Consider the following 27832-nt stretch of genomic DNA (forward strand, 5'->3'; position numbering starts at 1 on the left):
TTGTCCTTGTTTATGGTTTACAGCGATTATCGGGTATTTCTAATTGAAGTGTGTTTTGAAAGCCTAGATTTCCCATTAAATTCATTTTCTACAATTATTCTTCCCACATGGGAATAAAACCGTGACAGCAATTACTTATCAAAATGACAGTAATTTAACTTTGACAAAGCACCGAGTAAATTGTAACTCTAAAGAGCTGGTTGACGGTTTTATAATAACCTTTGGTAAGAAGAACATTATTATTTAAGTCTCATTTATCAATGAGATGCACACAGTGTAGCAGCACCCAGTATTCAACGACAATTTGTTTCAATGAACATCATTTTCTACATTTCATATATGGTTCTATGCCATCAAACTGTGGATTGCAGTATGCAAATCAGAAATCAGTTTCTATTCCATTTAACTACAGCCATTTATGAAGACATTATATGATCAGACTTAATCAATGAACAGCACCATGGGGGGCAGGGGGCATAATTTGCTAGTCCATAATCACTATATATATATATATATATATATATATATATATATATATATATATATATATATATATATATATATATATATATATATATATACATACACACACATATATATATATATACACACATACACACACAAAAGTATGTGGACACCCCTTCAAATTAGTGGACTCTGCTATTTCAGCCACACCCATAGTCCCTAGTGCCACCTTTCCAACAAGTCAGTTTGTCAAATGTCTGCCCTGCTAGAGCTGCCCCGGTCAACTGTAAGTACTGTTATTGTGAAGTGGAAACGTCTAGGAGCAACAATGGCTCAGCCGCGAAGTGGTAGGTCACACAAGCTCATAGAACGGGACCGCCGAGTGCTGAAGCGTGTAGAAATCATCTGTCCTTGGGTGCAACACTCACTACGAGTTTCAAACTGCCTCTGGAAAGGAACGTCAGCACAAGAACTGTTTGTCGAGAGCTTCATGAAATGGGTATCCATAGCCAAGCAGCCGCACACAAGCCTAAAATCACCATGTGCAATGCTGTCGGCTGGAGTGGTGTAAAGCTCGCCACCATTGGACTCTGGAGCAGTGGAATCGCATTCTTTGGAGTGATGAATCACGCTTCACCATCTGGCAGTCTGACGGACTAATCTGGGTTTGGCGGATGCCAGGAGAATGCTACCTACCCCAACACTAGTGCCAACTATCAAGTTTGGTGGAGGAGGAATAATGGTCTGGGGCTGTTTTTCATAGTTCGGACTACAGCACACAATGACATTCTAGATGATTCTGTGCTTCCAACTTTGTGGCAACAGTTTGAGGAAGGCCCTTTCCTCTTTCAGCATGACAACGCCCCCTTACACAAAGCAAGGTGCAAACATAAATGCTTTGTCGAGATCAGTGTGGAAGAACTTGACTGGCCTGCACAGAGCCCTGACCTCAAACCCATCGAACATCTTCAGGATGAATTGGAACGCCGATTGCGAGCAATGCATAATCGTCCAACATCAGCGCACGACCTCACTAATGCTTGTTGCTGAATGGAAGCAAGTCCCCGCAGCAATGTTCCAACATCTAGTGGAAAGCCTTCCCTGAAGAGTGGAGGCTGTTAAGGCAGCAAAGGGGGGAATAACTCCATATTAATGCCCATGATTTTGGAGTGAGATGTTCGACAACCAGGTGTCCACATACTTTTGGTCATGTAGTGTATGTGGCTATAATACGTGTAATGGTATCAGCATACACACACCAGGGGTACCGTCCTATCCTATCTGTAATTAGTTAGCTCTGTGGTCAATGCATCACAGCACTGCTAAAGATTGAGTAGTGTAAAGAAATATCTCTGAAGGGAGAATTCACCTCCCCTCAATGCGAGATACATGTGAGTACATGTAGCCTTTCTGCATGCTGAATGTGGCCTACCGGTGTAAGGAGTCTATACTCTGAAGTGTGTTTAGAGAATCAACAGCACTCCTTTCACTATTTCATCATTGGCTTCTTTTCTGTCGCGGACTACATAGTCCCTAGTGTTATGTGATGTTTAGGTATATCCCCTACCTGTTTTAGCTGGGTCATTAGTGCATCTGTGCTACAGTGCACCAGTTGCTTCTCCTCCCCCTCTTTCTTCCTCTTCCTGTAGCGAGAGGCGGGCCTCTCCCCTCCCTTGGGGGTCCTCTTGTTCCTGCCTTTCTTTTTCTCCTGTCCTGCAAGCAGCGGCCCTGAAAACTCTGGCAGGCCAGACATCTGTCCGTCTGAATACGCCTGGGAAAACGTAGATAAAGATGACTTTATTGTCAATTTAACAGAGGAACTGATAAGACAGCAGTGTCTCTCTCATGGCTAAGCACAACAATACAGCATTATCTATAAAAATGTGTTGTCAAAAAACATTTAATGAATCATGACTCAGCCTAAAATACTGCGTCTTACAATGACTCACAGCAGTTTGTCGCAGGCAGCGAGAGACACGACCCATCTGACTGATTCACTGAGCCTGCTTGGCTTGGCCGTGACTCACACTGGCTGCTCATCTACCTACATAGCAAGCTAGCGGTCACTGACTCAATGGAGGCTGGTCAAGGGAGAAATCGGAGGACAGGCTCACTGTAATGAATGGAACGAAACTGTTCCATTCAATCCATCCCAGCTGTTGCAATGAGCCTCCACCAGCCTCCACTGCCATGCCTTATCTGCCAGACAGAGTGAAACTCACCCCATTGCTGTCCATGGAGCTCTGCCTCAGCAGCAGGGCCTTACAGTCCGTAGCCACCTCCTCCTCCTCAGACCGTTGGTGGGGAAGCCCTGGTCCATTAAGAGGGGTCTGCTTGTTCTTCAACAGGTGTTTGAGGAGCTCGTTATTACCCCCAGACTCCCCCTTGGCTCCCCCGCCGTGCGAGGGGCTCTGTGCTGCAGGTCCACCCTCCTCCTTTACTATGCCCATCCCTGAGCACATGTCGGATGAGGCGCACTCGGTGCTCTCAGTCTGCTCCAGCTTGATGTTGCTGAGGATGCGCTCCTGCTCCAGAGCCTGGGCCCTGGCGATGTCTGATGGGAGGCTGCTCATCCCTCCAGGCTGCCCACCACCACCCACCCCCAAGCCTCCTCCAGAGAGCTGCCTTTCCAGCTCAGAGTGGCTGTGGGTAGAGGTGGAGGAGCCCAGTAAGGGGGACCTGGAGAGGTCCTGGTCCCCGAAGAGGTGGGCGTTGTTCCTGGTGGGTGTGGAGGATGTGTCCGACCGGCAGGGTGTCAGAGGGGCTGTGAGGTCAGAGTGCGGCGTGGACGGGGTTTTAATGGAATCTGCGTCGTCGTTGTCTTTTTTCTTCTTTCTGTTCCTCTTCTTCTTCCCCTTCTCTTCCGGGATGATGTTGGAGTAGAGCTGGATCAGAGACTGACCCGAGCCGGGGAAGTTGGAAGGCAGGGGTGTGGTGGAGGAGTCTCCGCCAAACAGGGGGCCTTCCCCGGGCATCTGAGGCATCATGCCTGGCCCGCTGAACCTCCTGGGTCTGGGTGGACCCTGGGGGAAGTTAGCTCCCTGTAGACCCATGGTATCAGGCCCAAAACCACCAGGCCCCATGTCCTGAGGAAGCATCCCATTACCCATCATGGCCCTCCGGTCCCCACCTTGCATGTAGACCCCGGGAGGAGAGCCCATCCCTGACTGCATGGACTGCTGCTGGGGAAACATCGGTCCCAACTGCTGCTGCTGTTGTGGTAGTTGTGGCCTCTGTGGCTGCATGAAGTCCTGGGGAAGCTCGGCATTGAAGAACGGCATCTGAGAGATGGGCGCCATGTTCCCCCCGTCGGGCCCCACCAAGCCTTGCTGTTCCATCTCCATGCGTTGTTTCAGTGCCCGTTGGCGCTCTACCTCCTGCATCAGCTGGACCCTCTGCCTCTCCTGCTGCTCTCTCAGCCTCTCCCTCCGCTCTCTCTCCTGGAAGCCCTCGCTGAACGGGTTGTTGTCGTCAAATTTCAGACCAGAGCCCTGTGGGGTTGTGACCCCACTGGGTTGAGCCTGAGGTTGGTTTTCTATGGGGATCTGCTGGGGCATCTGGGGAGGCATCTGCTGGGGCATCTGGGAGGGCTGCTGTGCTGGGTTTCCCATGGGAATCTGAGGGGGCATATTGGGGTCACCCATGGGCATGGGAGCTCCAGGACGCCAGCCTGGTTGGTTGGTTATCGGCATGTGTTGTGGAGGGGCGTTCGGCTGGCCTGGATGTAGTGGCACCTGATGCATCATGGGGTTCATAGGTGGCTGTTGGCTCATCGGAGGCCCGCTTGGTACCTTGCCACCAGGGACACCCTGCATTGGTGGCATCCCTGGCACAGTCGCTGGCATCACAGTGGGAGGCATGCCACTGCCACCCTGCTGCTGCTGCTGCTTCACTTGATACTCCTCGATCAGTTCGGCATGCTCTTTCTGCTGCTTCCGGATCTGAAAGGACAAGAACCAAACACAATTCATGAGCAAACTCATGACAATGCATGTGTCAAACCCCAACACAGACAATAACAATTCAATGTTTTCATTGACATCCATTAATGCATATTCATGATCATTATAAGGAGCATTTAAATGATGTCTGAATCACTAAAGAAAGAATCAACATTTTTGACAGGGGCTCAAAACATAGCTCTCCAAGCAAGGGCAGTTTGAGAGTTGAACTGAGAGCATAGTGCAAGGGTGAGAGGAAGTGCTGATGGAAAAAGGTGAAAGAAAGAGTGCCCTCAGCAGCATTTACCTGCTCCAGCTGTTTCTGGACTACACTCTGCTGCTCTGTGACATGTTTGAGCTGCTCTGCGTCCTCCTCAGCAAACTCCCTCCCAGCTTTCTTGGCCGTGCGCTGCTTGGCACACAGGGCCTTCTTGGCCTTCCTGTGGGCTCCGATCTTCTCCTCCAGAAACTTCTGCTGCATCTGGAGCAGCTGCTGGGTCTCCTGGAGCCACTCCTCGTACTGAGCCTTCTGAGCATTATCTGAGGGGGAGATAACAGAGAGTGAGTTTTCATTTGACATATTTTAAACAGCATTTCTTAAAAACACCCTATGGGCTAAGCCAAAAAAACATCTTAGGGGAGACAGAATTTAATTTTATGCCATTATTATTGAACTTCGGCTCGTAAATCAAAAGATGAATTCACTGACAATTTGAAATGGAACTTACTGACAAAATCTGACCCAAAATTCGGAGGGTTGGGCCTTGCCACCGCGGGTGTCAGCTTGCCATCCTGGTTTTGAAAGAGAAAGAAATTGTTGTTATAATTCGTGTTTCCTAGTGTGGTTTGTGTATGAAAGAAGACTTGAGAGAAGCGATTTGGTGAAAAGCGGTTCAGTTACCTGTCCAACGGCCTGTGGGGGAGCAGAGGCGCTTTCAGGACACGGTGCTGCAGCACCAGGTGGAAACCTATTCATGACCATCGGTGTCATTCCCATGTTGTTTTGAACCATGACCTTGTTGATGCCTTTCAGAGCGACCATCTTTGCTTTCATAATAGGGTCAGTGATTGCGTCAAAATCTGCAGACAAAAAAAGATGTGCGGCCAGCAATTTGCCCATTACTAAAGACAAATGTCCTCAATGATTTATTTTATAGACAAATTCCTCTATGCATATCACTTATACTCATACTATTTATTTCTCATAAAAAATTTGAAGGTAAATAACTTGTTTGAACTGGAATAAAAGCATTTAGCCTGAATGAAAAACATCAAGTTACCGATGTTGGGGAAGAAGGAGTCACTGGAGGAGCGTTGTCGGATCATGGCCTGCATCTGCCTCTGCTGCTGCTGCTCCTGCCTCTCCTGGTCCAGCAGGTCCTGTAGGAGGAGGGGCTGCTCCTCCAGCAGCAGGGGTCTGTGCCCCCCTGGCCCCACCTGGCCCAACGTCTGGACCAACAGGGCCTGCTGAGCCGGGGTCAACACACTCTGGTCTATCTCAAAGGTAGACATGGATGTATCTCCTTCTCTTTCTCCCCTGCTAGTGGGATCCATGGTTTGGGAGTTGTTCTGTGCATCTTGGTTTGGCTGTGCCATAGAGTTACCACTGCCTTGATTGTCAGAGGAGGACTCCTCTGGCTGCTGCTTGATTAGTAAGCTAGATAGGACTGGGGTGGAGTCAGAGAGCACTCCTGATTGGTTGTTAGTGTTTTCGTCTGCTTGCTGGTCCGTCCTCTCATTGGACGTCTGGGACAGGATGTCTCCTTCTACCATTTTGATCTTCTGCTTCGAGGGCAGGGAGGATGCGGCGCTTTGTCTACAGCTCACTTCCTGTTTGACGTCAGCTGACGAGGAATACTTCTCGGCCGTTCCCTCCGACTTCCCCATTCCAGATGTTAAATTAGAGAAGGAAGATGCAGCACCACCACAACTAGAGCTGAAGTTCCTCTTCTCAGACAAAGCCTTCTGGAAGTCTGAGGCATCACTGTGGTCTTCCATGGGGTCACTAAGCTCCAACTCCTCGTTGAACATGTCCTTCTTGATATCGTTCAGGTCAGGGTCGGTGTACGCAATGATGTCGAACTTCCCTGATGTCAGGAAGTCGTCCAGGTGCAAATCGTTGGTCTCCAGGTCCAGGTCTTTGCCGTCTTCTTCTTCCGGATCCAGGTTTAGGTTGTCCAGATCGGCATCGACCAGGTCCTTCACCTCCACGTCTTCCAGGTCTTTGACAGCCGATTCGACGGTGTCCAGTTTCTCCTCCACTCCATCGTGGTTGTTAGCCATGGAGACTCCCTGATCATCAGTGTGTCCAGCAGATGGCCCTGGCGTCATCATGGAAGGAGCTGACATACTCTGCGTCTTGTTCGAAGCTGGCTGGCTCATGGACCTCATCAGCTGGGCTTGCCTGGGCATGGTGCCCCCTTGCATCTGAGCCTGCTGCTGCTGGTGGAGGTTCTCCATGCTAGATGACAGCTGGCTCTGGCCAACCTGCTGGTTCCCCATGGAATCCATCATCATCCTGGAGCCATCTTGGTTCATACCTGGAGGGAACCTGAACTCAGGCCCTCCCATGAAACCAGGAGGCCTTTGGGGCTGGAGGTTGGGATCCATGTTGGGACATTGATCCATGGCGTTGGGACCGAAGGGGAGGCGAAGTCTGCTGTCAGGGGCTCTGTGTCTCAGCTCGATGAAAGGCTGACCCATGATGTTGTGCTGCTGCATTGGCAAGCCGCGAGGAGGGAAATGCTGTGGCAGCCCTATAGGGTTGGGGTTGCCCCCCATGGACTTGGCCATGTCCACGGACATAGAGCGTCTCATCCCCGGGTGGATGTCCTGCATGGGGTGGGGGCCTCTGAGGAAGAACTCCTGTCCTCCGTGAGGTCCAGGCCCACCAGGTGGAAATGCAAACCTGAGATAAAGAAAATAAACATATTTCAATACATATTCCTGTGCTGAATTTTCTCAGACATTCTCCACATTCAATCTAGAGTGGCTCATTCAGTTTTTTCTCAGACTACAAATTTCATGAGTCATAAAAGATTGTCTTATTTATTGTCCCCCACGACTGTGGATCGGTCTCTGTCCATATCTCAGACAGCACTGGGACGATTTTGACAAAACTTGGGTGAATGACTTGTCTTGCCATAGAAATCCAGCATTTACAAAATGACACTGATTGGCCCAAGGCGGAAGCTATAGTAATGAACTGAAATGTAATTACACGAGATATCTCAATTGGCGCTGCATCACTCATGGGGGAATGACATGTTTACTGTAACCTCTGTAAGGACAGTAATTCCAGTTACTAACCTTGGCCCCTGATGTCTGATATTAGGATCCCCAGGATGTTGTCCTCTGGGGAACTGGCCCTCGTTAGGGAAAGGGCCACGCTGGTCCCCTGGGAAGGGTCCAGGGAACCTCATGGGTCCTGGCCCAGGGTAGGGTGGAGGGGGCCGACTGAATATCTCGCACTGCTGTCCGTGGCCCTCATGGGGCCAGGGTCGAGGGGTGCCAGGGGCCATGTTACCAGCATTCTCCTGGCGGATAGCATTCCTCTGCTGCTGCTGCTTCAGGATCAGCTCTCGGATGCGTTGACGCTAAATAAAACACGAGTAGTCAGACCTCCAACTAGATAATTCATGCCTGAACTCTACTGAATATTTGTTTGAAAAATTAAAAGTGATAGAAATGTATAAGCTATTAATCACCATGGCTTCCAGCTTGCCAAGGGACAAAACATTTTATTTAAGTGAATACTGAAGCGGATGAAATTAATATCTGAAAGATAATGCTTTAAATAAAGATAAGAGGTGTTAAAAACAGTGTCAGTCCTCCTACCTGTCTGAGTCTCTCCTCACTGTCGGCCAGGGAGACACTCTGAACCTCAGAGGAGGTTCCAGGCATCTGGGAGGATCTTTGCAGCTGTCCTCCAGGGTCCTGGCCTTGCTGCTCCTTCAACTCCAGTCTTTCTGCTGGCTGTGGACAGGGGGGGATGGGTGCCTGCTCATAAGGATCATGGACAGGCGTCTGGTTGGGACGTCTGGACGGCGACGGAGAGAATCCATCATCGGCCATCCCACCGTGATGCTTTGGTGTCTGTGACCCAGGGTGCGGGAAGGGAGCGTCTTGGGGCCTAACGCCTTGAGTGGAGAAAGGGTCCTGCTGATTCCCCATGGGACCAGGCCTCTGCCCCTGCAGTCTGCCCAGCCCGTCAGGTCCCATCCCTGGCCGGGGGGTTCCTGGAGCCTGGGCGTACGGGTCACTAAGCATCGGCCTGGGGGTCTGGGAGAACATGTCACCACTCATAGGCCTGGGGGTTCCAGGTTGGCTAGCGTAGGGATCCATGGGGGCTAGCCTCTGGCTGCCTGGGGACTTGGAGAACCTCTTTCCCATGGGGGGCCGAGGGGTACCAGGTTGCTGGGCGTAGGGGTCCATGGAGTGCCCGGGGGACATCCTCTGACCAGGTGCTTGGGGGTGTGGGTGAGGGAACTGGTTCATGCCAGGGCCAGGGCGAGGAGTGTTGGGCTGCTGGGAGTAAGGGTCCGAGGACTGACCGTAGTTGTCGTGTGGGCGAGGGGTTCCTGGAGGTCGAGCGTAGCTGGACTCAAAGAATGGTCTGTTTCCAGGAAGTTGGCAACTGGGGTCATTCATGGGTCGAGTGGTACCTGACATCTGAGCATAGGGGTCTGAAGAGGGTCTTGGGTTTCCAGGGGGCTGGGCGAAGGGGTCATATGTGAAATGGTCGGGCCTTGGGGTAGAGGGAGCATGAGCGTAAGGGTTTCGGTTAGGTAACTGTGCTATTGGGCCGGGCTGGGGAAAGGGGTGGCCCTGGGGATGGTGCTGGGCCATCCTGGGTGGACTGGTGAAACTGTCGTGGGGTCGCGGAGTAAGAGAGGCCTGAGAGTAGGGGTCTCCCTGCTGAGAGAATCTGTCTGACAGGTGTCCCATTGGTCTGTTGAAGGGGTCCTGGGCCTGGGGCGGAGGCATGGGGGTCTTGAATAGAGACTGAGGGACTGAGCCCTGCTCGTTGCTCCCCGGGATGGGAGCTAACAGAGGTCTGGAGTAAGGGTCTGACAGGATCATCCTGTTTTGAGCCATCCGTTGGTAGGCCTCTTGGCGGATCATGGGTCTGGAGTAAGGGTCTCCCCGCACTGGAGAGCCCATCGGGGGCCTCCCCTGAGGACCCTGGTTGACTCTGGGTGGGCCCATAGGCTTTAGGAAGGGGTCCATGTCCGCAGCAACAGGCCTGGGGGTGTCAGGGGGCTTGGCATAGGGATCTATCTCCCTACTCATGGACGTGGGCGAACCAAAAGCCTCATGAGCGGGAGATGTGAGCCTCCCTCTGTCCTGCTGATCCATCAGAGAGGTGGGAGACTTGCCAGACTCCATGGACATTCTGCGACTTGCGCCGGGTCCTAGAGTTGGAGGCCTGGGGGTGCCCACCATCTTGGCATAAGGGTCACAGGGAGAGGAGGGTCTGGAGCCAGAGGAGCCAGGGGAGAACACCTGGGGGGACTGGGGCTGAGAGGAACCCCCTGAGGGAGGGGGAGGAGGGGGCCGCAGAAACACGTCTTCGGGGGGCCCTGAGGTGGGCGTCGCTGGCAGTTGAGATCGGAGGAAGCCCTCTTTACCTCCGGTGCTGTGCTGCATGGGGGACATGCTGCCGTTGCTGCCGTGCTGGGAGGAAGGACTCTGGTTGCCGCTGTTGTTACCATCTCCCTCCGACTGGCTGCCTGACTGCTGTTGCTGCTGCTGCAGCTGCTCGTTCTTCACCTGCTCCAGCTTCTGGGTGGCTTCGATCTTGGCTTGCTGCCTGCTTTTCTGTCTCATTTGCTGTCGTAAGAACAGGATGAAAAGGCAAAACATGTTTAGTTTATTAAATAGTGACTTCACAAGCAATGCATGTTTGCTTAGCAGTCTAAATTACAAAAAGACAAAAAAAGAGTTTTGACATTTGACTAATGTATTTTTGGGGGGGGCCTTCCTAAACTGTATCTCACCTGATTGCATCTCACACACACTAACCTGCCTGCAGGCCACACTACTACTACCTCACTTCTCTGAATACAATCTTACCTGTCTAAACTTCCACTCTTGCTCATGCTCTGACTCTTTGGGTTTCAAAGGGTCCTTAAAGAGCAAGTCTGTGTCTAGAGGTATGTTGGGGTCAAACACCTCGTCGGGGAGTTGCAGTGAGGCGGGAGGCTGCTGGGACAGGGGAATCTGCTGCGACTGCTGCCTCTTCAGACTCTCGTTGGACATCTGGACCTTGTTGATGCGCAGAGCAGCCCGGTTGTCCCTTGCCTTTTGCTGCGGAGCAAAATCAGTCGCAGACAAATACACACACACACACAATAAATCGTTTCAGCTGGTGCCATAGAATCCTTTGGAGACGATTACGATTTTTTATTTTTTTCAGTCATTTTATCAAGTGCAGATCATTAAAACATGGCCTCTGACAGAAATGACAGGTTATGTAGTGTGTTTAACACTGAAAACGGAGGTTCTTCTGTTAAAGCAGCAACACGTAGTAGTCTGACTGATAAAATAAATACCACATCAGACTAAAGTTTAACCTGCCTGGGCTAGGGGGCAGTATTTTCACGGCCGGATGAAAAACGTACCCAATTTAAACAGGTTACTACTCTGGCCCAGAAACTAGAACATGCATATTATTAGTAGATTTGGATAGAAAACACTCTGAAGTTTCTAAAACTGTTTGAATGGTGTCTGTAAGTATAACAGAACTCATATGGCAGGCAAAAACCTGCAGGAAGTGAAAAGTCTGAGAATTGTAGTCCTTCTTTTGATTCTCTATCGAAGCTCCAGTGTCTGTGGGGTGACGTTGCACTTCCTAAGGCTTCCATTGGCTGTCTTAAGCCTTCAGAAAGTGGTTTGAGCATTTTCCTGTCACTGGGCAGATAATAGGAGCTCAGTTACTGAGTGGTCTGCCTGGCAACAAAGGGATTGGATATGCTCGGTCCCGCGAGCACGCCCCTCCTTTTTCTTCTTGAATGAATATGCTATTGTCCGGTTGGAATATTATCGCAATTTTACGTAAAAAATACCATAAAGATTGATTTTAAACAGCGTTTGACATGCTTCTAAGTACGGTAATGGAACATTTTGACTTTTCGTCTCTCGTTCCGCGCTCGCGCGTTCCCCTTTGGATAGTGCTCTGAACGCACAAACAAAACGGAGGTATTTGGACATAAATATGGATTAATTGGAACAAAAAACACATTTCTTGTGGAAGTAGCAGTTCTGGGAGTGCATTCTGACAAAGATCAGCAAAGGTAATACAATATTTCTAATACTAATTCTGAGTTTAGATTGCCCCGAATTTGGCGGGTGTCTGAATAGCTCGCCGTGATGGCTGAGCTATGTACTCAGAATATTGAAAAATGTGCTTTCTCCGTAAAGCTATTTTAAAATCTGACACAGCGGTTGCATAAAGGAGTAGTCTATCTATAATTCTTAAATTGATGTGTACATTCACTGGACGTTTTGGTGGGAATACATTTTCTGAACATCACGCGCCAATGTAAAATGCTGTTTTTGGATATAAATATGAACTTTATCGAACAAAACATACATGTATTGTGTAACATAATGTCCTAGGAGTGTCATCTGATGAAGATCATCAAAGGTTAGTGCTTCATTGCACTGTGTTTTGGGTTTTATTGACACGTCCTTGCTTGGAAAATGGCTGTGTGATTATTTGTGTCTATGTACTCTCCTAACATAATCTAATGTTTTGCTTTCGCTGTAAAGCCTTTTTGAAATCGGACAATGTGTTTAGACTAACGAAAAGTGTATCTTTAAAATGGTGTAAAATAGTCGTATGTTTGTGAAAGTTGAACTATGACATTTTGTTGTTTTTGAATTTTCCGCCCTGATATTTCACTGGCTGTGTCCCGCAGGTGGGACACTACCGTCCCACCTAGCCCATAGAAGTTAAGGGAGACCGAGATATTACAACATCTTCACAGGATTCTCACATGTTCAATGTATGTCTGTCTACTGGGGACAATAAGTCATTTAAGCAGAATGAAATGCATCTTACCACATATGGGGCCCTGTCTTGAGAACTTGCTTTCCTCCATAGCTTTGCAATCTGTTTGACTCTTGTAGACCAGTCTGTAGAGTGCCGAAAGAAGATCATATTTTTTTTTACATTACTAAAACAGACTGCAGCTCAAAAAGGACATTGATTACATCTTCCACTGTATATTAAGTCATGATAACTGCTGGATATGCACAGAGGTGTGACTGGGAAACCCACACACACCTGGGAAGTCATCCTTAAGGCTGGGGAAGTTGACGTTGGTGTAAAGGACAGGGGCTACAGTTGCTAGCTCCCCCAGCGTCTCCTCCTTCTCCCACTTCAGTGTGCTCCTCTGGGCGTTGGACATGGCCTCCGCCTCACCCCCCTCAGGCCCGGGCCCAGGAGGAGGTGTGAGGCCTGGGCCACCATGGACAAGACCAGGAGCCCCCTGCCATGGACCCACCGCCTCTCTGGCCATCTGATTAAACTTCCTGTCCCTGCAGGAAGGACACAAGTACAAGGATTTGAGTGATGTACAAAAAAAACATGTAGTCATCATTATCATTGTTTGTAGACAACTAGAGCTCCCTACGGTAACTACAGTCACTAGCAAAGTCTGCGATTTGATTTGGTTAAACCGAGTAGTTTGTATGGAGATTACGTAACTTTCAATACAGTTTGTCAGATTATTATGTGCTTTCCACAGCAAGGTAAGATTTGCAGTTAGTACCTTGGATTGTCAGTAAAAGGCATACGGTGGAGGGGAGAGAAATTGTCTGGGATACAGGGTCCTGCTCCGGGATTGGACGGATTCAGAGGGAATCGTTGGTTAGGTCCCATCAGCCCGTTCATCATTGGCATCCGTGGAAACATGGCATTCCCTGTATGCAAAAACAGGATTATATCAAAGGGACTGCATTACTGTAGGAAAACGATGCTCGTGTGATGAGCAACCTCTTCTGAAACATGAAGACTTGTGTTAGCGCTCCGAACGAATGCCTAGGCTTTAGCTCATCGGGCTAACAGTATTGAGGAACACAGAAAATAAGGAAATCAGTCTATTTAAATAAATGACGTCCTAAACAATGGATTTCACATGACTGGGCAGGGTTGCAGCCAGCCAACCCCCCCCCCCCCAGACAGTTTAGGTGAAGAAGCCGGATGTGGAGGTCCTGGACTGGCGTCATTACACGTGGTCTGTGGTTGTGAGGCCAGTTGGACATTCTGACAAAATTCTCTAAAACAACATTGGAGGCAGCTTATGGTAGAGAAATTAACATTCAATTGTTTGGCAAAAGCTTTGGTGAACATTCCTGCAGTTAGCATGCCAATTGCACAGTCCCTCAAAACTTAAGGCATCTGTGGCATTGTGTTGTGTGACAAAATCGCACATTTTAGAGTTACCTTTTATTATCCCCAGCACAAGGTGAACCTGTGTAATGATCATGCTGTTTAATCAGCTTCTTGATATGCCACACCTGTCAGGTGGATGGATTATCTTGGCAAAGGAGAAATGCTCACTAACAGGGATGTAAACAAAGGTAAAACTCTGTCATTCTACCCCTGAACAAGGCAGTTAACTCACTGTTCCCCGATAGGCCGTCATTGTAAATAAGAAGTTGTTCTTTGCCTAGTTAAATAAAGGTTACTTTTTTTATTATTATGTGAGCTACACCAAAAATTATACTTGAAGGAAAATTGTTCCATGTTTGCGGCAAGGGAGCACGTACCTGGGGTCAATTAAATTGATAAACCTCTTGAAACCTTCCTTTTCGACTGTGCTAATTGGTAGCATGTCCTTAGCAATGCAATACATAATAGCATTTGTGATGTCTGTCTTTTCGATGTTTGCTTGTAGGGCATAAACGCTGTCAGTGTTGACTGCGTCAGGCAAACATCCCTAGATTAGTTGAGGGGCGTTTATTAATACCGTGGCGCAAACTCAAACTTCCTGCATGTTCCAAAGAGTGATTTTGCTTCAGATGTTGAAAAAGGTTTGTCGTATTACCAGACTTCATAGCCACCAGTCTACGGCACAATTTGCACCGAACATTGCTCTGCTCTTTGTCGAACTTCAAAAAGCCAAACCACTTCCAAATTACTGAAACAGTTTAACCCTTTAAATTCTTCATAATTTCTGCTCCTTCTCCATGGCTATTGCTGCCACTGTTTTTGCCTACATCACTCATTTTTCGTGGTTAATAGTGGCAACTCCAACACTCGAGGTGCTAAGTGGTTTTTAGTGGGCGTATACCTCTCCACGTACATATTGTCACTTCTCCGCACATTCCTGCTGCGTCAGAGGTGAAATGGACTGCTGTACCTAATTATTCTATATCGCCATTATAGAAAATGAATCTAAGCGTTTTTATATCATTATTGAGGGAAGTAATTACCTCAATAATTATTGATATTGATTTATCGCCCAGCCTACAGAAAGCTGATGGGATCCTCCTCTTTTTAAGAGGCCATCAAAACTGTGTTCTTGCATAGCCTATATAAATGTTGTGCAACATGAGCTCATGGGCTCTCATGAAGTGTTTGATTGGATTTTCGATTACATTTACATTGATGTCAGAATGATTAGAGGAAAAATAGAGCGCAGAGTACCAGGCCATTAGCGACTGTCAGTTAACAAGTTTGATAGACTACTAATGAACATCAGCGGCATCAGAGCACAGTTTTGGAGAAGCTGTGACTAAACGGTCACGTGGCATTTGACTGCGGTCATGACTTGTGAATGCTGGTGTGGTAGAAATACGTCCCGTAACAGCCCTAGTCTTATCAAAACGTCCAAGAAGAGCGAAATACTGCCCGTATCTGCTACAGGACCCTGATGAGATTCGTACCTGCGTGAGGGTGTGCCAGGCTGGTTCCTGGTTCGCCAGGTGGGCCGTGGGGTTGAGGCATCTGTGGTGGATGGCTGGTGCTGGGGCTCAGGACGGCAGTGAAGAGGTCCTCCACGTCTTTCCCTTCCAGCTCTACAGGTCACAACAACATAGAGACAGTCGTTAACACTAATACAGACAGTAGAGTTAAAACTGATAGACAGACAACACTAATGTTCAGTTATGTATAACCCTGGTTCTCTGAATGAGGGAAACGATATACAGTGATAAAAAAAGGCGTAATAACCAACCTGGTATTTTGTATAGTTTGCTGAGAATCGATTCTGATGCCAGAAGAAAAAGAAAGGACACAGATTATTCATCTGATCAGAGTTATACCAAGCAGTGAATTGAATATGAAGGGGCTGAAATACAGACGTGTTGAACTGACCGTCAGCCATCTCCAGCTCTGGGCTGAAGATCCCGTCCAGATGTTCATCTGGGAGCGTACGGGGAGTCCGGCGGCCGGACTGAGAATGGGCACGCGCTGGGGAGCGGTCTGTCAAGGGCCCAATGTCCAGACCAGCTGAGAAAGCACACACAGAGACACACACAAGCAAAAATACGCATCAAAAACTATGTATGGTACACTCACTTCAAAGCTAGACGCAATCAGAACTTTATCTGGCTAATAAGCTTGGCGACTCATTTGAATAAAGGGGAGATATCTACATTGTGTGCAAATTAAATGAAGATAATACGCAACGGTGCAAGCTTAGCAGAATTACCCATGGTGACTATCTTTTGAGATGAATCTTTAAATCTACTCACATCTAATCTACTCTCAAAGAAACACATTATAACCATCAACGTCAGGACGACTGCTGCAAACTGTGAGGTGAAGAAATACTAAGTGCATTTTAAGTTACATAAAAGTAGTGATTACTGAGAAAGAACCAAGGATGCAGAATATTATTGGCCTCAGTGGAGTTGCTAAGAAGCTATTCTTCACCAATCACCGAACAGGGACGAGAGAGACGGAGACATTCGCTGTCACCACAAAATGGAAGGCCACTCACCAAGGCCTCTCACTCTCTCTAAATAATCTGCCTCTAAATTGCTATTTTTCTGTCCTTGACTATTTGTTTCGGGGACAATTTGAATCATTTTAGCATTTCTGTCAGTTAGAAGTGAATTTGTACTTCACAAATAGAACCGTAACCAAACAAAGGATTGGAAAACCTGGTCATTGTAGACCAGGTGAAATGTAGCGTGAGAGGGTCAGAGAGCACACGCGCACACAGTAACTCAAAGAGAATGTACTATTGCTATTAAGGCCATGGAGCCCTTACCAAAAGGAGGTGGTGAGGAGTCGACCTGGAAAGGGCAAAAATCAAGACCTGCAGGAATGGAACCGAAACCAAGACACAAAATGAGTGAATACAACAGAATAGTGGAGAGCAAATTAAACTGGAAAGAAATGCATAAAACACACTTGAAACAATGACAAATAAAGATAAAACAACTAAAAAAGGAATAAAATAATTTGGAAAGGTATGTGACAAATATGTGCTGAATAAAAATGTAGTGGAGGTAAGGATAAATTGGTGAGAATTTATCCTTACCCTAACCCTTGGAAAAGCCATATTGAAAAGACAGACAGCAAGACATCCCAGGCTGGCAGTAAACTCTCCCCACTATGACAGCCTCAGAGATCAGTGACATACCAGAGTCACCGGTCTGTTTCCCCAGCATCCTCAGGAGGTCTGCATCCGTGTTGAGAACCTCAGACAGATCCACTAGAGGTTCCTCAGAGGGCTCTGTGGATGAGAAGACATGCAGACATGACAGTCAGAAACCATGGCATGGACCAATGGACAAGTGTGTGTGGTGTGTGCGTGCGTCTGTGCCTTCATCTGCATCTGTGTAGTACGTACGTGGTCCTGGTGGTCCGTCTGGTCTGGACGAGGCTGAGGCTGCACTGAGCAGGGGATCTGAGGATGGGTCCAGGATGCTGGTGGTGGGATGCTTCCTGTCCCCCTGGGGCCCGATTCCAGCCCCAGCTTGGCCCTCCTCTAGCAGCCCAGACTCCACCGCCTGCTGCCTGCTCTGCTTGCTCTTATCCAGCAGGTCCTTACCGAAGAACGCCTCCTAGACAACACAACACGGGTCACTTCTCCATAGACCCACCATACTTCAGGATAACTGTCAACCTTTATAGCCCACCTCCCCATGGGACTTTCAACAACAAGCACAGTTACATGAACCATCCCTTCAAATACTTTAAATATAGATATTTTTTTTACTGGCGTCAGCGGACTCTCTCCCTCTCTACCAGTGTAGACAGATCCATGTCTATCTCCCCATCAGCAACGTCTTATCTCGCAGAGGACAGACACATCACGTGACTGCTGCAGCCTCCCACTATGCTGGGACATTAAAAGCCTAGTTAACCATCTCAATAATTAATCCAATGTGCTCTGTGCTGGGAGTCGGGATCCTTTATGTTTTCCTCGGTCTCTGTGCCCTCCTGCTGTTGAGTACAGACCAGTAGTGACAGATGCCCATGGCTTAATGCACCTCCTCACATCTCATCTGTTTTGGCCAACACAAGGTGACACAGAGCTCTGGGTTTGAGATGAGAGAGAGCAGGAGCACGAGCAAGCGAGAGAGAGAGCGAGGTAGTCTAGCTTTCATATGTTGAACCCCCAAACAAAAGGATGATCAGAGTAGAGGATTTTAGCTATCCTCTAAGGACAACTCCTGGAGACCTTCCCTCCCACTTTAAGAGAGCACACAAACGGGGCTTCTGCCATCTCCAATGGTCTATCTTTAAGTGGTTGTCAGGCAGTATGCTGAGTATTCTCTGGCCTCCCATTGGGGGAGGTAGAACTACATTTTATGAAGATGCAATATGACGTTCCAGGCTATCAGTGTGCTCCTGCATCTATGAATGGTTGCCTCATAAAGAAAGTGGTTGACATTTAGGTTGGCAGCTTATTCTGACAATTACATATCTGCATACGGAGGTCCTTAACATGTTTGTTTTTTTGTTGCAGCAAGACGATCTCTACACCAAACACTGTGTCTGGCACCAAGTGGTGTTTTTGTCTAATTGTAACCGTACAACTATGCCAGGGAATCATGGCTAAATATATTCCCTCAGTTATAACAAAAACTAACTGACACATCTTCCAAATCCCATAAACCCTGAGACAAATGTCAGTCGTAATGTACTGTTCCTTCAGAAAGTATTCACACCCCCTTTACTTTTTCCACATTTTGTTGTGTTACAGCCTACATTTTCTATTGGTTAAATTGAGATTGATCTACACACAATACCCCATAATGTCAAAGTGGAATTATATGGAGTCAATAAGTATACAACCCATTTGTTATGTATGGCACGCCTAAATATGTTCAGGATTTAAAACGTGCTTAACAAATCGCATAAGTTGCATGGACTCATTCCGTGTTCAATAATAGTGGTTAACATTATTTTTTTTTATGGACTACCTCATCTCTATCCCCACACATACAACTATCTGTGAGGTCCCTCAATCGAGCAGTTCATTTTAAGCGCAGATTCAACCACAAAGACCAAGTATGTTTTTCAATGCCTCGCAAAGAAGGGCACCTATTGGTAGATGGGTAAAAATAAAATAGCAGACATTGAATATTCCTTTGAGCATGGTGAAGTTAATAATTACAGTTTGGATGGTGTATCAATACACCCAGTAACTACAAAGATAATCAGTTGACGTAGAGGAAGGAAACCACTCAGGGATTTCACCACAAGGCCAATCGAACAGTTTTTTTATTCGTATTATCTTTTACCAGATCTATTGTGTTATATTCTCCTACATTCCTTTCACATTTCCACAAACTTCAAAGTGTTTCCTTTCAAATGGTACCAAGAATAAGCATATCCTCGCTTCAGGGCCTGAGCTACAGGCAGTTAGATCTGGGTATGTTATTTTAGGTGAAAATTGAAAAAAAAAGGGGCAGATCCTTTAGTAATACTGTGGTAAAGAAATTAACACTTTATATTCAGGACAAAAAGTTATGTTTTGGGCAAATCCAACCACTCAGGGATTTCACCACAAGGCCAATGGTGATTTTAAAACACTTACAGAGTTTAATGGTTGTGATATGAGAAGACTGAGGATGGTTCAATAACATAAATAAAGGTTAAAAAAAATTATTGTTAAATAAAATTGTAGTTACTCCACAATACTAACCTAAATGATAGTGAAAAGAAGGAAAACTGTCCAAAACATACATCCTGCTTGCAACAAGCAGTGGTTTAAAGTACTTAAGTAAAAATACTTTAAAGTACTACTTAAGTAGTTTTTTTGGACAGTTTTTCTATTTCTATTTTTGACAATTTTTACTACATTCCTAAAGAAAATTGTGTACTTTTTATACCATACATTTTTCCTGAAAGCCAAAAGCATTTGTTACATTTTGAATGCTTAGCAGGACAGAAAATGGTCCAATTTGCACACATATCAAGAGAACATCCCTGGTCATCCCTACTGCCTCTTACCTGGCGGACTCACTAAACACAAATGTTTGTTTTTTAATGATGTCGGAGTATTGGTGTGACCCTGGCTACCCATCTGGTTTGCATAATATAAGGAATTTTAAATTAATAGTAATTACCTTTGATACTTAAGTATATTTTAGCAACTACATTTACTTTTGATACTTAAGTATATTTAAAACCAAATACTTTTAGACTTTTACTGAAGTTGTATTTTACTGGTTGACTTTCACTTTTACTTGAGTCATTTTCATTTAAGGTATCTTTACTTTTACACAAGTATGACAATTGAGTACTTTTTCCACCACTGGCAACAAGGCACTTAAGTAAAACTGTGGTAAAGAAATTAAGTTTTTGACCTGAATATAAAGTGTTATGTTTTGGGCAAATCCAACAACACAGAGTACCACTCTTCGTATTTTCAAGAATGGTGGTGGCTGGATAATGTTACGGGTCTGCTTGTCATCGGCAAGGACAAGTGAGTTTTTTAGGATAAAAGGAAACAGAATACAGCTATAAGCACAGGCAAAATCCAGAGAAAAACCTGGTTCAGTCAGCTTTCCAACAGACACTGGGAGACAAATGAACCTTTCAGCAGGACAATAACGTAAAACACTAAACCAAATATACACTGGAGTTGCTTATCAAGACAACATTGAATGTTCCTGAGTGGTCTATTTACAGTTTTGACTTAAATTCACTTGAAAATCTATGGCAAGACTTGAAAACGGCTCTCTGGAAATGATCAACAACCAATTTGACAGAGCTTGAAGAATGAAAAAAAGACTATTGTACAATCCAGGTGTGCAAAGCTCTTAGAGACTTACCCAAAAAAGACTCACAGCTGTAATCGCTGCCAAAGGTGCTTCTAAGTATTGACTCCGGGGTGAAAATACTTATGTAAATGAGATCTGTATTTCATTTTCAATAAATGTGCTAAACATTTCTAAATACAGGTTTTCACTTTTGTCATTATAGATTTAATCCATTATGAATTCAGGGTGTAACACAAAATGTGGAATAAGTGAAGAGGCACGAATACTTTGAAGGGACTGTGGATGTGGGACTGACCTGCAGGTAGGTGGGAAAGGCCTCCTCTAGCTTGGTTTTCTTCTTCCTGTATCGTTTCTTGATCTTCTCTGGGATATCTGGCCCAGGGGGCGTCTCATCCACAGGGGTATCAGGCAGCATCTCTCCCCAGCCTGCAGTGGGCACCGAAGAGTAGGTCAGAGGTCAGAACCTGATCCCTTCAAATCTGCATATGCACGCTCGGGTATTTTATTCGACAATTTACTTTCACCAGGCAGAAATAGGATATTCAGACAAAAGCAATTGATCACGCATCGGTCGATGTGTGGGAACTCACCCTCCTCTTTTCCTGTGGGGGGTTCAGAGACCGAGCCAGAAGAATCCTTCCTGCTCAGGGATCGTTTGGCCTTGCCTGGGCCCTGGCCTGGACGGCTCCGCTGACGCACCATGAAGCCACCGATGCCTGAGAAAGAGATATTCAACAATGAACCAACACATAGCCAAGGTAAGATTGCTGGTTCCAAGAAAGTAAAGTGTCCAAGTAATTTTTTATTAGAATTGTATAAGATCTGTTGGGAAGACATAGAACACATGGGTTTCTTTCTTGGTGTTTCCATAGAGCACATCTCAATGCTTTCACTAGAGAGGGAAACATCTTCAACCTAGATTATATATATTTTTTAAATGTAACCTTTATTTAACTAGGCAAATCAGTTAAGAACAAATTGTTATTTACAATGACAGCCTACACCGGTCAAACCCGGACGACGCGGGGCCAATTGTGCGCCGCCCTATGGGACTCCCAATCACGGCCAGTTGTGATACAGCCTGGATTCGAACCAGGGTGTCTGTAGTGACGCCTCGAGCACTGAGATGCAGTGCCTTAGACCGCGGGGCCACTCAGGAGACCGAGAAAACACCATTTATAACCCCCAGAATAAGCCCTCTTTCTTTCCTTTTGAGGCCTTGTCATCCCTGAGCTTGGCTGGCTGTGTGTTGAGGGCTACGGCTAGCTACAACAGTACACTGATACAGTGCTGGGCACGTACTGCACCAGAGGAGCTGTGTCCTCCAATCAGGTGCCCTACCCGGCCGGTATGGCTTCCTCTTCCTCTTTTTGCTGCCGTCTGCCCCCTTGGACTCATCTTCTGCTGGCTCTCGCTCTGGGCTCGAGTCCGACTTCCCCTCACAGTCCAGAGAGAGGTCCGCATCTGTGAGTGGGGGAAAGAGAGAGGGTGAGACACACAAACAAAGAAAGAGCGAGAGTGACACAGAGCTAGCGCGCGACACAGAGAGAGAGAGAGCTAGCGCGCGACACAGAGAGAGAGAGCTAGCGCGCGACACAGAGAGAGAGAGCTAGCGCGCGACACAGAGAGAGAGAGCTAGCGCGCGACACAGAGAGAGAGAGCTAGCGCGCGACACAGAGAGAGAGCTAGCGCGCGACACAGAGCGAGAGAGCTAGCGCGCGACACAGAGAGAGACCTAGCGCGCGACACAGAGAGAGAGACCTAGCGCGCGACACAGAGAGAGAGAGCTAGCGCGCGACACAGAGAGAGCGAGCTAGCGCGCGACACAGAGAGAGCGAGCTAGCGCGCGACACAGAGAGAGCGAGCTAGCGCGCGACACAGAGAGAGCGAGCTAGCGCGCGACACAGAGAGAGCGAGCTAGCGCGCGACACAGAGAGAGCGAGCTAGCGCGCGACACAGAGAGCGAGCTAGCGCGCGACAGAGAGAGAGAGCGAGCGAGTGACACAGAGCGAGCAAGCGCGCGCGACAGAGAGAGCGAGCAAGCGCGCGACACAGAGAGAGCGAGCAAGCACGCGACAGAGAGAGCGAGCGAGCGCGCGACACAGAGAGAGCGAGCGAGCGCGCGACACAGAGAGAGCGAGCGAGCGCGCGACACAGAGAGAGCGAGCGAGCGCGCGACACAGAGAGAGCGAGCGAGCGCGCGACACAGAGAGAGCGAGCGAGCGACACAGAGAGAGCGAGCGAGCGCGCGACACAGAGAGAGCGAGCGAGCGCGCGACACAGAGAGAGCGAGCGAGCGACACAGAGAGAGCGCGAGAGAGCGACACAGAGAGAGACACAGAGAGAGAGCGCGACACAGAGAGAGAGAGCGCGACACAGAGAGAGAGAGCGCGACACAGAGAGAGAGGGCGCGACACAGAGAGAGAGCGCGACACAGAGAGAGAGCGACACAGAGAGAGAGAGCGACACAGAGAGAGAGCGACACAGAGAGAGAGAGAGCGCGACACAGAGAGAGAGAGAGAGCGCGACACAGAGAGAGAGAGAGAGCGCGACACAGAGAGAGAGAGAGAGCGCGACACAGAGAGAGAGAGAGCGCGACACAGAGAGAGAGAGAGCGCGACACAGAGAGAGAGAGCGCGACACAGAGAGAGAGCGCGACACAGAGAGAGAGAGCGCGACACAGAGAGAGAGCGCGACACAGAGAGAGAGCGCGACACAGAGAGAGAGAGAGCGACACAGAGAGAGAGAGAGCGACACAGAGAGAGAGAGCGACACAGAGAGAGAGAGAGCGACACAGAGAGAGAGAGAGAGCGCGACACAGAGAGAGAGAGAGAGCGCGACACAGAGAGAGAGAGAGCGCGACACAGAGAGAGAGAGAGCGCGACACAGAGAGAGAGAGAGCGCGACACAGAGAGAAAGAGCGCGACAGAGAGAGAAAGAGCGCGACAGAGAGAGAGAGAGAGAGCGGGACAGAGAGAGAGAGAGAGAGCGGGACAGAGAGAGAGAGAGAGAGCGCGACGCAGAGAGAGAGAGAGCGCGACGCAGAGAGAGAGAGAGCGCGACGCAGAGAGAGAGAGAGCGCGACGCAGAGAGAGAGAGAGCGCGACGCAGAGAGAGCGAGATCGACACAAAGAGAGCGAGCGAGATCGACACAAAGAGAGCGAGCGAGATCGACACAAAGAGAGCGAGAGCGACAGAGAGAGAGAGCGACACAGAGAGAGAGAGCGACAGAGAGAGAGAGCGACACAGAGAGAGAGAGCGACACAGAGAGAGAGAGAGCGACACAGAGAGAGAGAGCGACACAGAGAGCGAGCGACAGAGAGCGAGCGACAGAGAGCGAGCGACAGAGAGCGAGCGACAGAGAGAGCGACAGAGAGAGCGACAGAGAGAGCGACAGAGAGAGCGACAGAGAGAGCGACACAGAGAGCGACACAGAGAGCGACACAGAGAGCGACACAGAGAGCGACACAGAGAGCGAGAGCGACACAGAGAGAGCGAGGGCGACACAGAGAGAGCGAGGGCGACACAGAGAGAGAGAGCGAGGGCGACACAGAGAGAGAGAGCGAGGGCGACACAGAGAGAGAGAGCGAGGGCGACACAGAGAGAGAAAGAGCGCGACACAGAGAGAGAAAGAGCGCGACACAGAGAAATAGAGAGCGCGACACAGAGAAATAGAGAGCGCGACACAGAGAAAGAGAGAGCGCGACACAGAGAAAGAGCGCGACTCAGAGAGAGCGAGATCGAGCGAGAGCGACACAGAGAGAGCGAGATCGACACAGAGAGAGCGAGATCGACACAGAGAGAGCGAGCGAAAGCGACACAAAGAGAGCGAGATCGACACAGAGAGAGAGCGAAAGCGACACAAAGAGAGAGAGAGCGATACAGAGAGAGAGCGAGACAGAGAGAGAGAGCGACACAGAGAGAGCGACACAGAGAGAGAGAGCGACACAGAGAGAGAGAGCGACACAGAGAGAGAGAGCGACACAGAGAGAGAGAGCGACAGAGAGAGAGAGAGCGACAGAGAGCGACAGAGAGCGCGACAGAGAGCGCGACACAGAGTGAGAGAGAGCGAGAGCGAGGGCGACACAGAGAGAGAGAGAGAGCGTGGGCGACACAGAGAAAGAGAGCGTGGGCGACACAGAGAGAGAGAGCGACAGAGAGAGAGAGCGACAGAGAGAGAGAGCGACAAAGAGAGACAAAGAGAGAGAGAGCGACACAGAGAGAGAGAGCGACACAGAGAGAGATGGCGACACAGAGAGAGATGGCGACACAGAGAGAGATGGCGACACAGAGAGAGATGGCGACACAGAGAGAGATGGCGACACAGAGAGAGATGGCGACACAGAGAGAGATGGCGAAACAGAGAGAGATGGCGACACAGAGAGAGAGAGCGAGGGCGACACAGAGAGCGAGAGCGACACAGAGAGAGAGAGAGCGAGAGCGACACAGAGAGAGAGAGAGCGAGAGCGAGGGCGACACAGAGAGAGAGCGAGGGAGACACAGAGAGAGAGCGAGAGCGAGGGCGACACAGAGAGAGAGCGAGAGCGACAGAGAGAGCGAGAGCGACACAGAGAGAGAGCGAGAGCGACACAAAGAGAGAGAGAGCGAGAGCGACACAAGAGAGAGAGAGAGAGCGAGAGCGACACAGAGAGAGAGCGAGCGAGAGCGACACAGAGAGAGAGAGAGAGAGCGACACAGAGAGAGAGAGAGCGACACAGAGAGAGAGGGAGCGACACAGAGAGAGAGAGAGCGACACAGAGAGAGAGAGAGCGACACAGAGAGAGAGAGAGCGACACAGAGAGAGAGAGAGCGACACAGAGAGAGAGAGCGACACAGAGAGAGAGAGCGACACAGAGAGAGAGAGAGCGACACAGAGAGAGAGAGCGACACAGAGAGAGAGAGCGACACAGAGAGAGAGAGCGACAGAGAGAGAGCGAGGGCGACACAGAGAGAGCGAGAGCGAGGGCGACACAGAGAGAGCGAGAGCGAGGGCGACACAGAGAGAGAGAGCGAGAGCGACACAGAGAGAGAGAGCGAGAGCGACACAGAGAGAGCGAGAGCGAGGGCGACACAGAGAGAGAGCGAGAGCGACACAAAGAGAGAGCGAGAGCGACACAAAGAGAGAGCGAGAGCGACACAAAGAGAGAGCGAGAGCGACACAGAGAGAGAGCGAGGGCGACACAGACAGAGAGAGAGCGAGGGCGACACAGAGAGAGAGCGAGAGCGACACAGAGAGAGCGAGGGCGACACAGAGAGAGAGCGAGAGCGAGGGCGACACAGAGAGAGAGCGAGAGCGACACAGAGAGAGAGCGAGAGCGACACAGAGAGAGAGAGCGACACAGAGAGAGAGAGAGAGCGACACAGAGAGAGAGAGCGAGAGCGACACAGAGAGAGAGCGAGAGCGACACAGAGAGAGAGAGAGAGCGACACAGAGAGAGAGAGAGAGCGACACAGAGAGAGAGAGAGAGCGACACAGAGAGAGAGAGCGACACAGAGAGAGAGCGACACAGAGAGAGAGGGCGACACAGAGAGAGCGAGAGCGAGGGCGACACAGAGAGAGAGCGAGAGCGACACAGAGAGAGAGAGCGAGAGCGACACAGAGAGAGAGAGAGAGCGAGGGGCGACACAGAGAGAGAGCGAGAGCGACACAGAGAGAGAGAGCGAGAGCGACACAGAGAGAGAGAGAGCGAGAGCGACACAGAGAGAGAGAGAGCGACACGAGAGAGAGAGAGCGAGAGCGACACAGAGAGAGAGAGCGAGAGCGACACAGAGAGAGAGAGAGAGCGAGAGCGACACAGAGAGAGAGAGAGAGCGAGAGCGACACAGAGAGAGAGAGCGAGAGCGACACAGAGAGAGAGAGAGCGAGAGCGACACAGAGAGAGAGAGAGAGCGAGAGCGACACAGAGAGAGAGAGAGCGAGAGCGACACAGAGAGAGAGAGAGAGAGAGCGCGACACAGAGAGAGAGAGCGACACAGAGAGAGAGAGAGAGCGACACAGAGAGAGAGAGAGCGACACAGAGAGAGAGAGAGAGCGACACAGAGAGAGAGAGAGAGCGACACAGAGAGAGAGAGCGACACAGAGAGAGAGAGAGAGCGACACAGAGAGAGAGAGAGCGACACAGAGAGAGAGAGAGCGACACAGAGAGAGAGAGCGACACAGAGAGAGAGAGAGAGCGACACAGAGAGAAAGAGAGCGACACAGAGAGAGAGAGAGAGCGACACAGAGAGAGAGAGAGAGCGACACAGAGAGAGAGAGAGAGCGACACAGAGAGAGAGAGAGAGAGCGACACAGAGAGAGAGAGAGCGACACAGAGAGAGAGAGGAGGCGACACAAGGAGAAGAGAGAGCGACACAGAGAGAGAGAGAGCGACACAGAGAGAGAGAGAGAGAGCGACACAGAGAGAGAGAGAGAGCGACACAGAGAGAGAGAGCGACACAGAGAGAGAGAGCGACACAGAGAGAGAGAGAGAGAGCGACACAGAGAGAGAGAGCGACACAGAGAGAGAGAGAGAGCGACACAGAGAGAGAGAGCGACACAGAGAGAGAGAGAGAGCGCGACACAGAGAGAGAGAGAGCGCGACACAGAGAGAGAGAGAGCGACACAGAGAGAGAGAGAGCGACAGAGAGAGCGTGACACAGAGAGAGAGCGAGATCGAGCGAGAGCGACACAGAGAGAGCGAGATCGACACAGAGAGAGCGAGCGAAAGCGACACAAAGAGAGAGAGCGACAGAGAGAGAGAGCGACACAGAGAGAGAGAGAGCGACACAGAGAGAGAGAGAGCGACACAGAGAGAGAGAGAGAGCGACACAGAGAGAGAGAGAGAGAGAGCGACACAGAGAGAGAGAGAGAGAGAGCGACACAGAGAGAGAGAGAGAGAGCGACACAGAGAGAGAGAGAGAGAGCGACACACAGAGAGAGAGAGCGACACAGAGAGAGAGCGACAGAGCGAGAGCGACACAGAGAGAGCGACACAGAGAGAGCGACACAGAGAGAGCGACACAGAGAGAGCGACACAGAGAGAGCGACACAGAGAGAGAGACACAGAGAGAGAGACACAGAGAGAGCGACACAGAGAGAGAGCACACACGAGAGAGAGAGAGAGAGAGAGAGCGAGAGAGAGAGAGACAGAGAGAGCGACACAGAGAGAGAGAGCGAGATGCGACACAGAGAGAGAGAGAGCGAGAGCGACACAGAGAGAGAGAGAAGCGAGAGCGACACAGAGAGAGCG

General features: G+C 49.2%; 1 protein-coding gene across 7 annotated transcripts in view; it reads right to left on the reverse strand.

Moving 5' to 3' along the window:
• Positions 1-27832, reverse strand: part of LOC115169671 (histone-lysine N-methyltransferase 2C) — a 128270-nt gene that overhangs the window by 29706 nt on the left and 70732 nt on the right. For 6 of the 7 annotated variants that reach the window (XM_029725543.1, XM_029725542.1, XM_029725540.1 and 3 more), the window contains 21 exons: positions 21945-22067; positions 21194-21319; positions 20899-21029; positions 17219-17432; positions 17009-17101; positions 16634-16681; positions 15733-15867; positions 15593-15625; positions 15303-15434; positions 13184-13334; positions 12697-12950; positions 12472-12545; positions 10482-10715; positions 8244-10238; positions 7716-8002; positions 5687-7314; positions 5308-5486; positions 5135-5198; positions 4714-4946; positions 2688-4406; positions 2033-2236 (listed from right to left, as the gene is read on the reverse strand). In XM_029725543.1, the coding sequence (XP_029581403.1) occupies positions 2033-2236; positions 2688-4406; positions 4714-4946; positions 5135-5198; positions 5308-5486; positions 5687-7314; positions 7716-8002; positions 8244-10238; positions 10482-10715; positions 12472-12545; positions 12697-12950; positions 13184-13334; positions 15303-15434; positions 15593-15625; positions 15733-15867; positions 16634-16681; positions 17009-17101; positions 17219-17432; positions 20899-21029; positions 21194-21319; positions 21945-22067 (8057 nt within the window). The remainder of the gene's footprint in view (positions 1-2032; positions 2237-2687; positions 4407-4713; positions 4947-5134; positions 5199-5307; positions 5487-5686; positions 7315-7715; positions 8003-8243; positions 10239-10481; positions 10716-12471; positions 12546-12696; positions 12951-13183; positions 13335-15302; positions 15435-15592; positions 15626-15732; positions 15868-16633; positions 16682-17008; positions 17102-17218; positions 17433-20898; positions 21030-21193; positions 21320-21944; positions 22068-27832) is intronic. The other variant, XM_029725544.1, reaches the window with a different exon arrangement.

The sequence above is a fragment of the Salmo trutta genome, chromosome 31 (assembly GCF_901001165.1).
Source record: "Salmo trutta chromosome 31, fSalTru1.1, whole genome shotgun sequence".
In the NCBI taxonomy this organism is placed as follows: Eukaryota; Metazoa; Chordata; class Actinopteri; order Salmoniformes; family Salmonidae; genus Salmo; species Salmo trutta.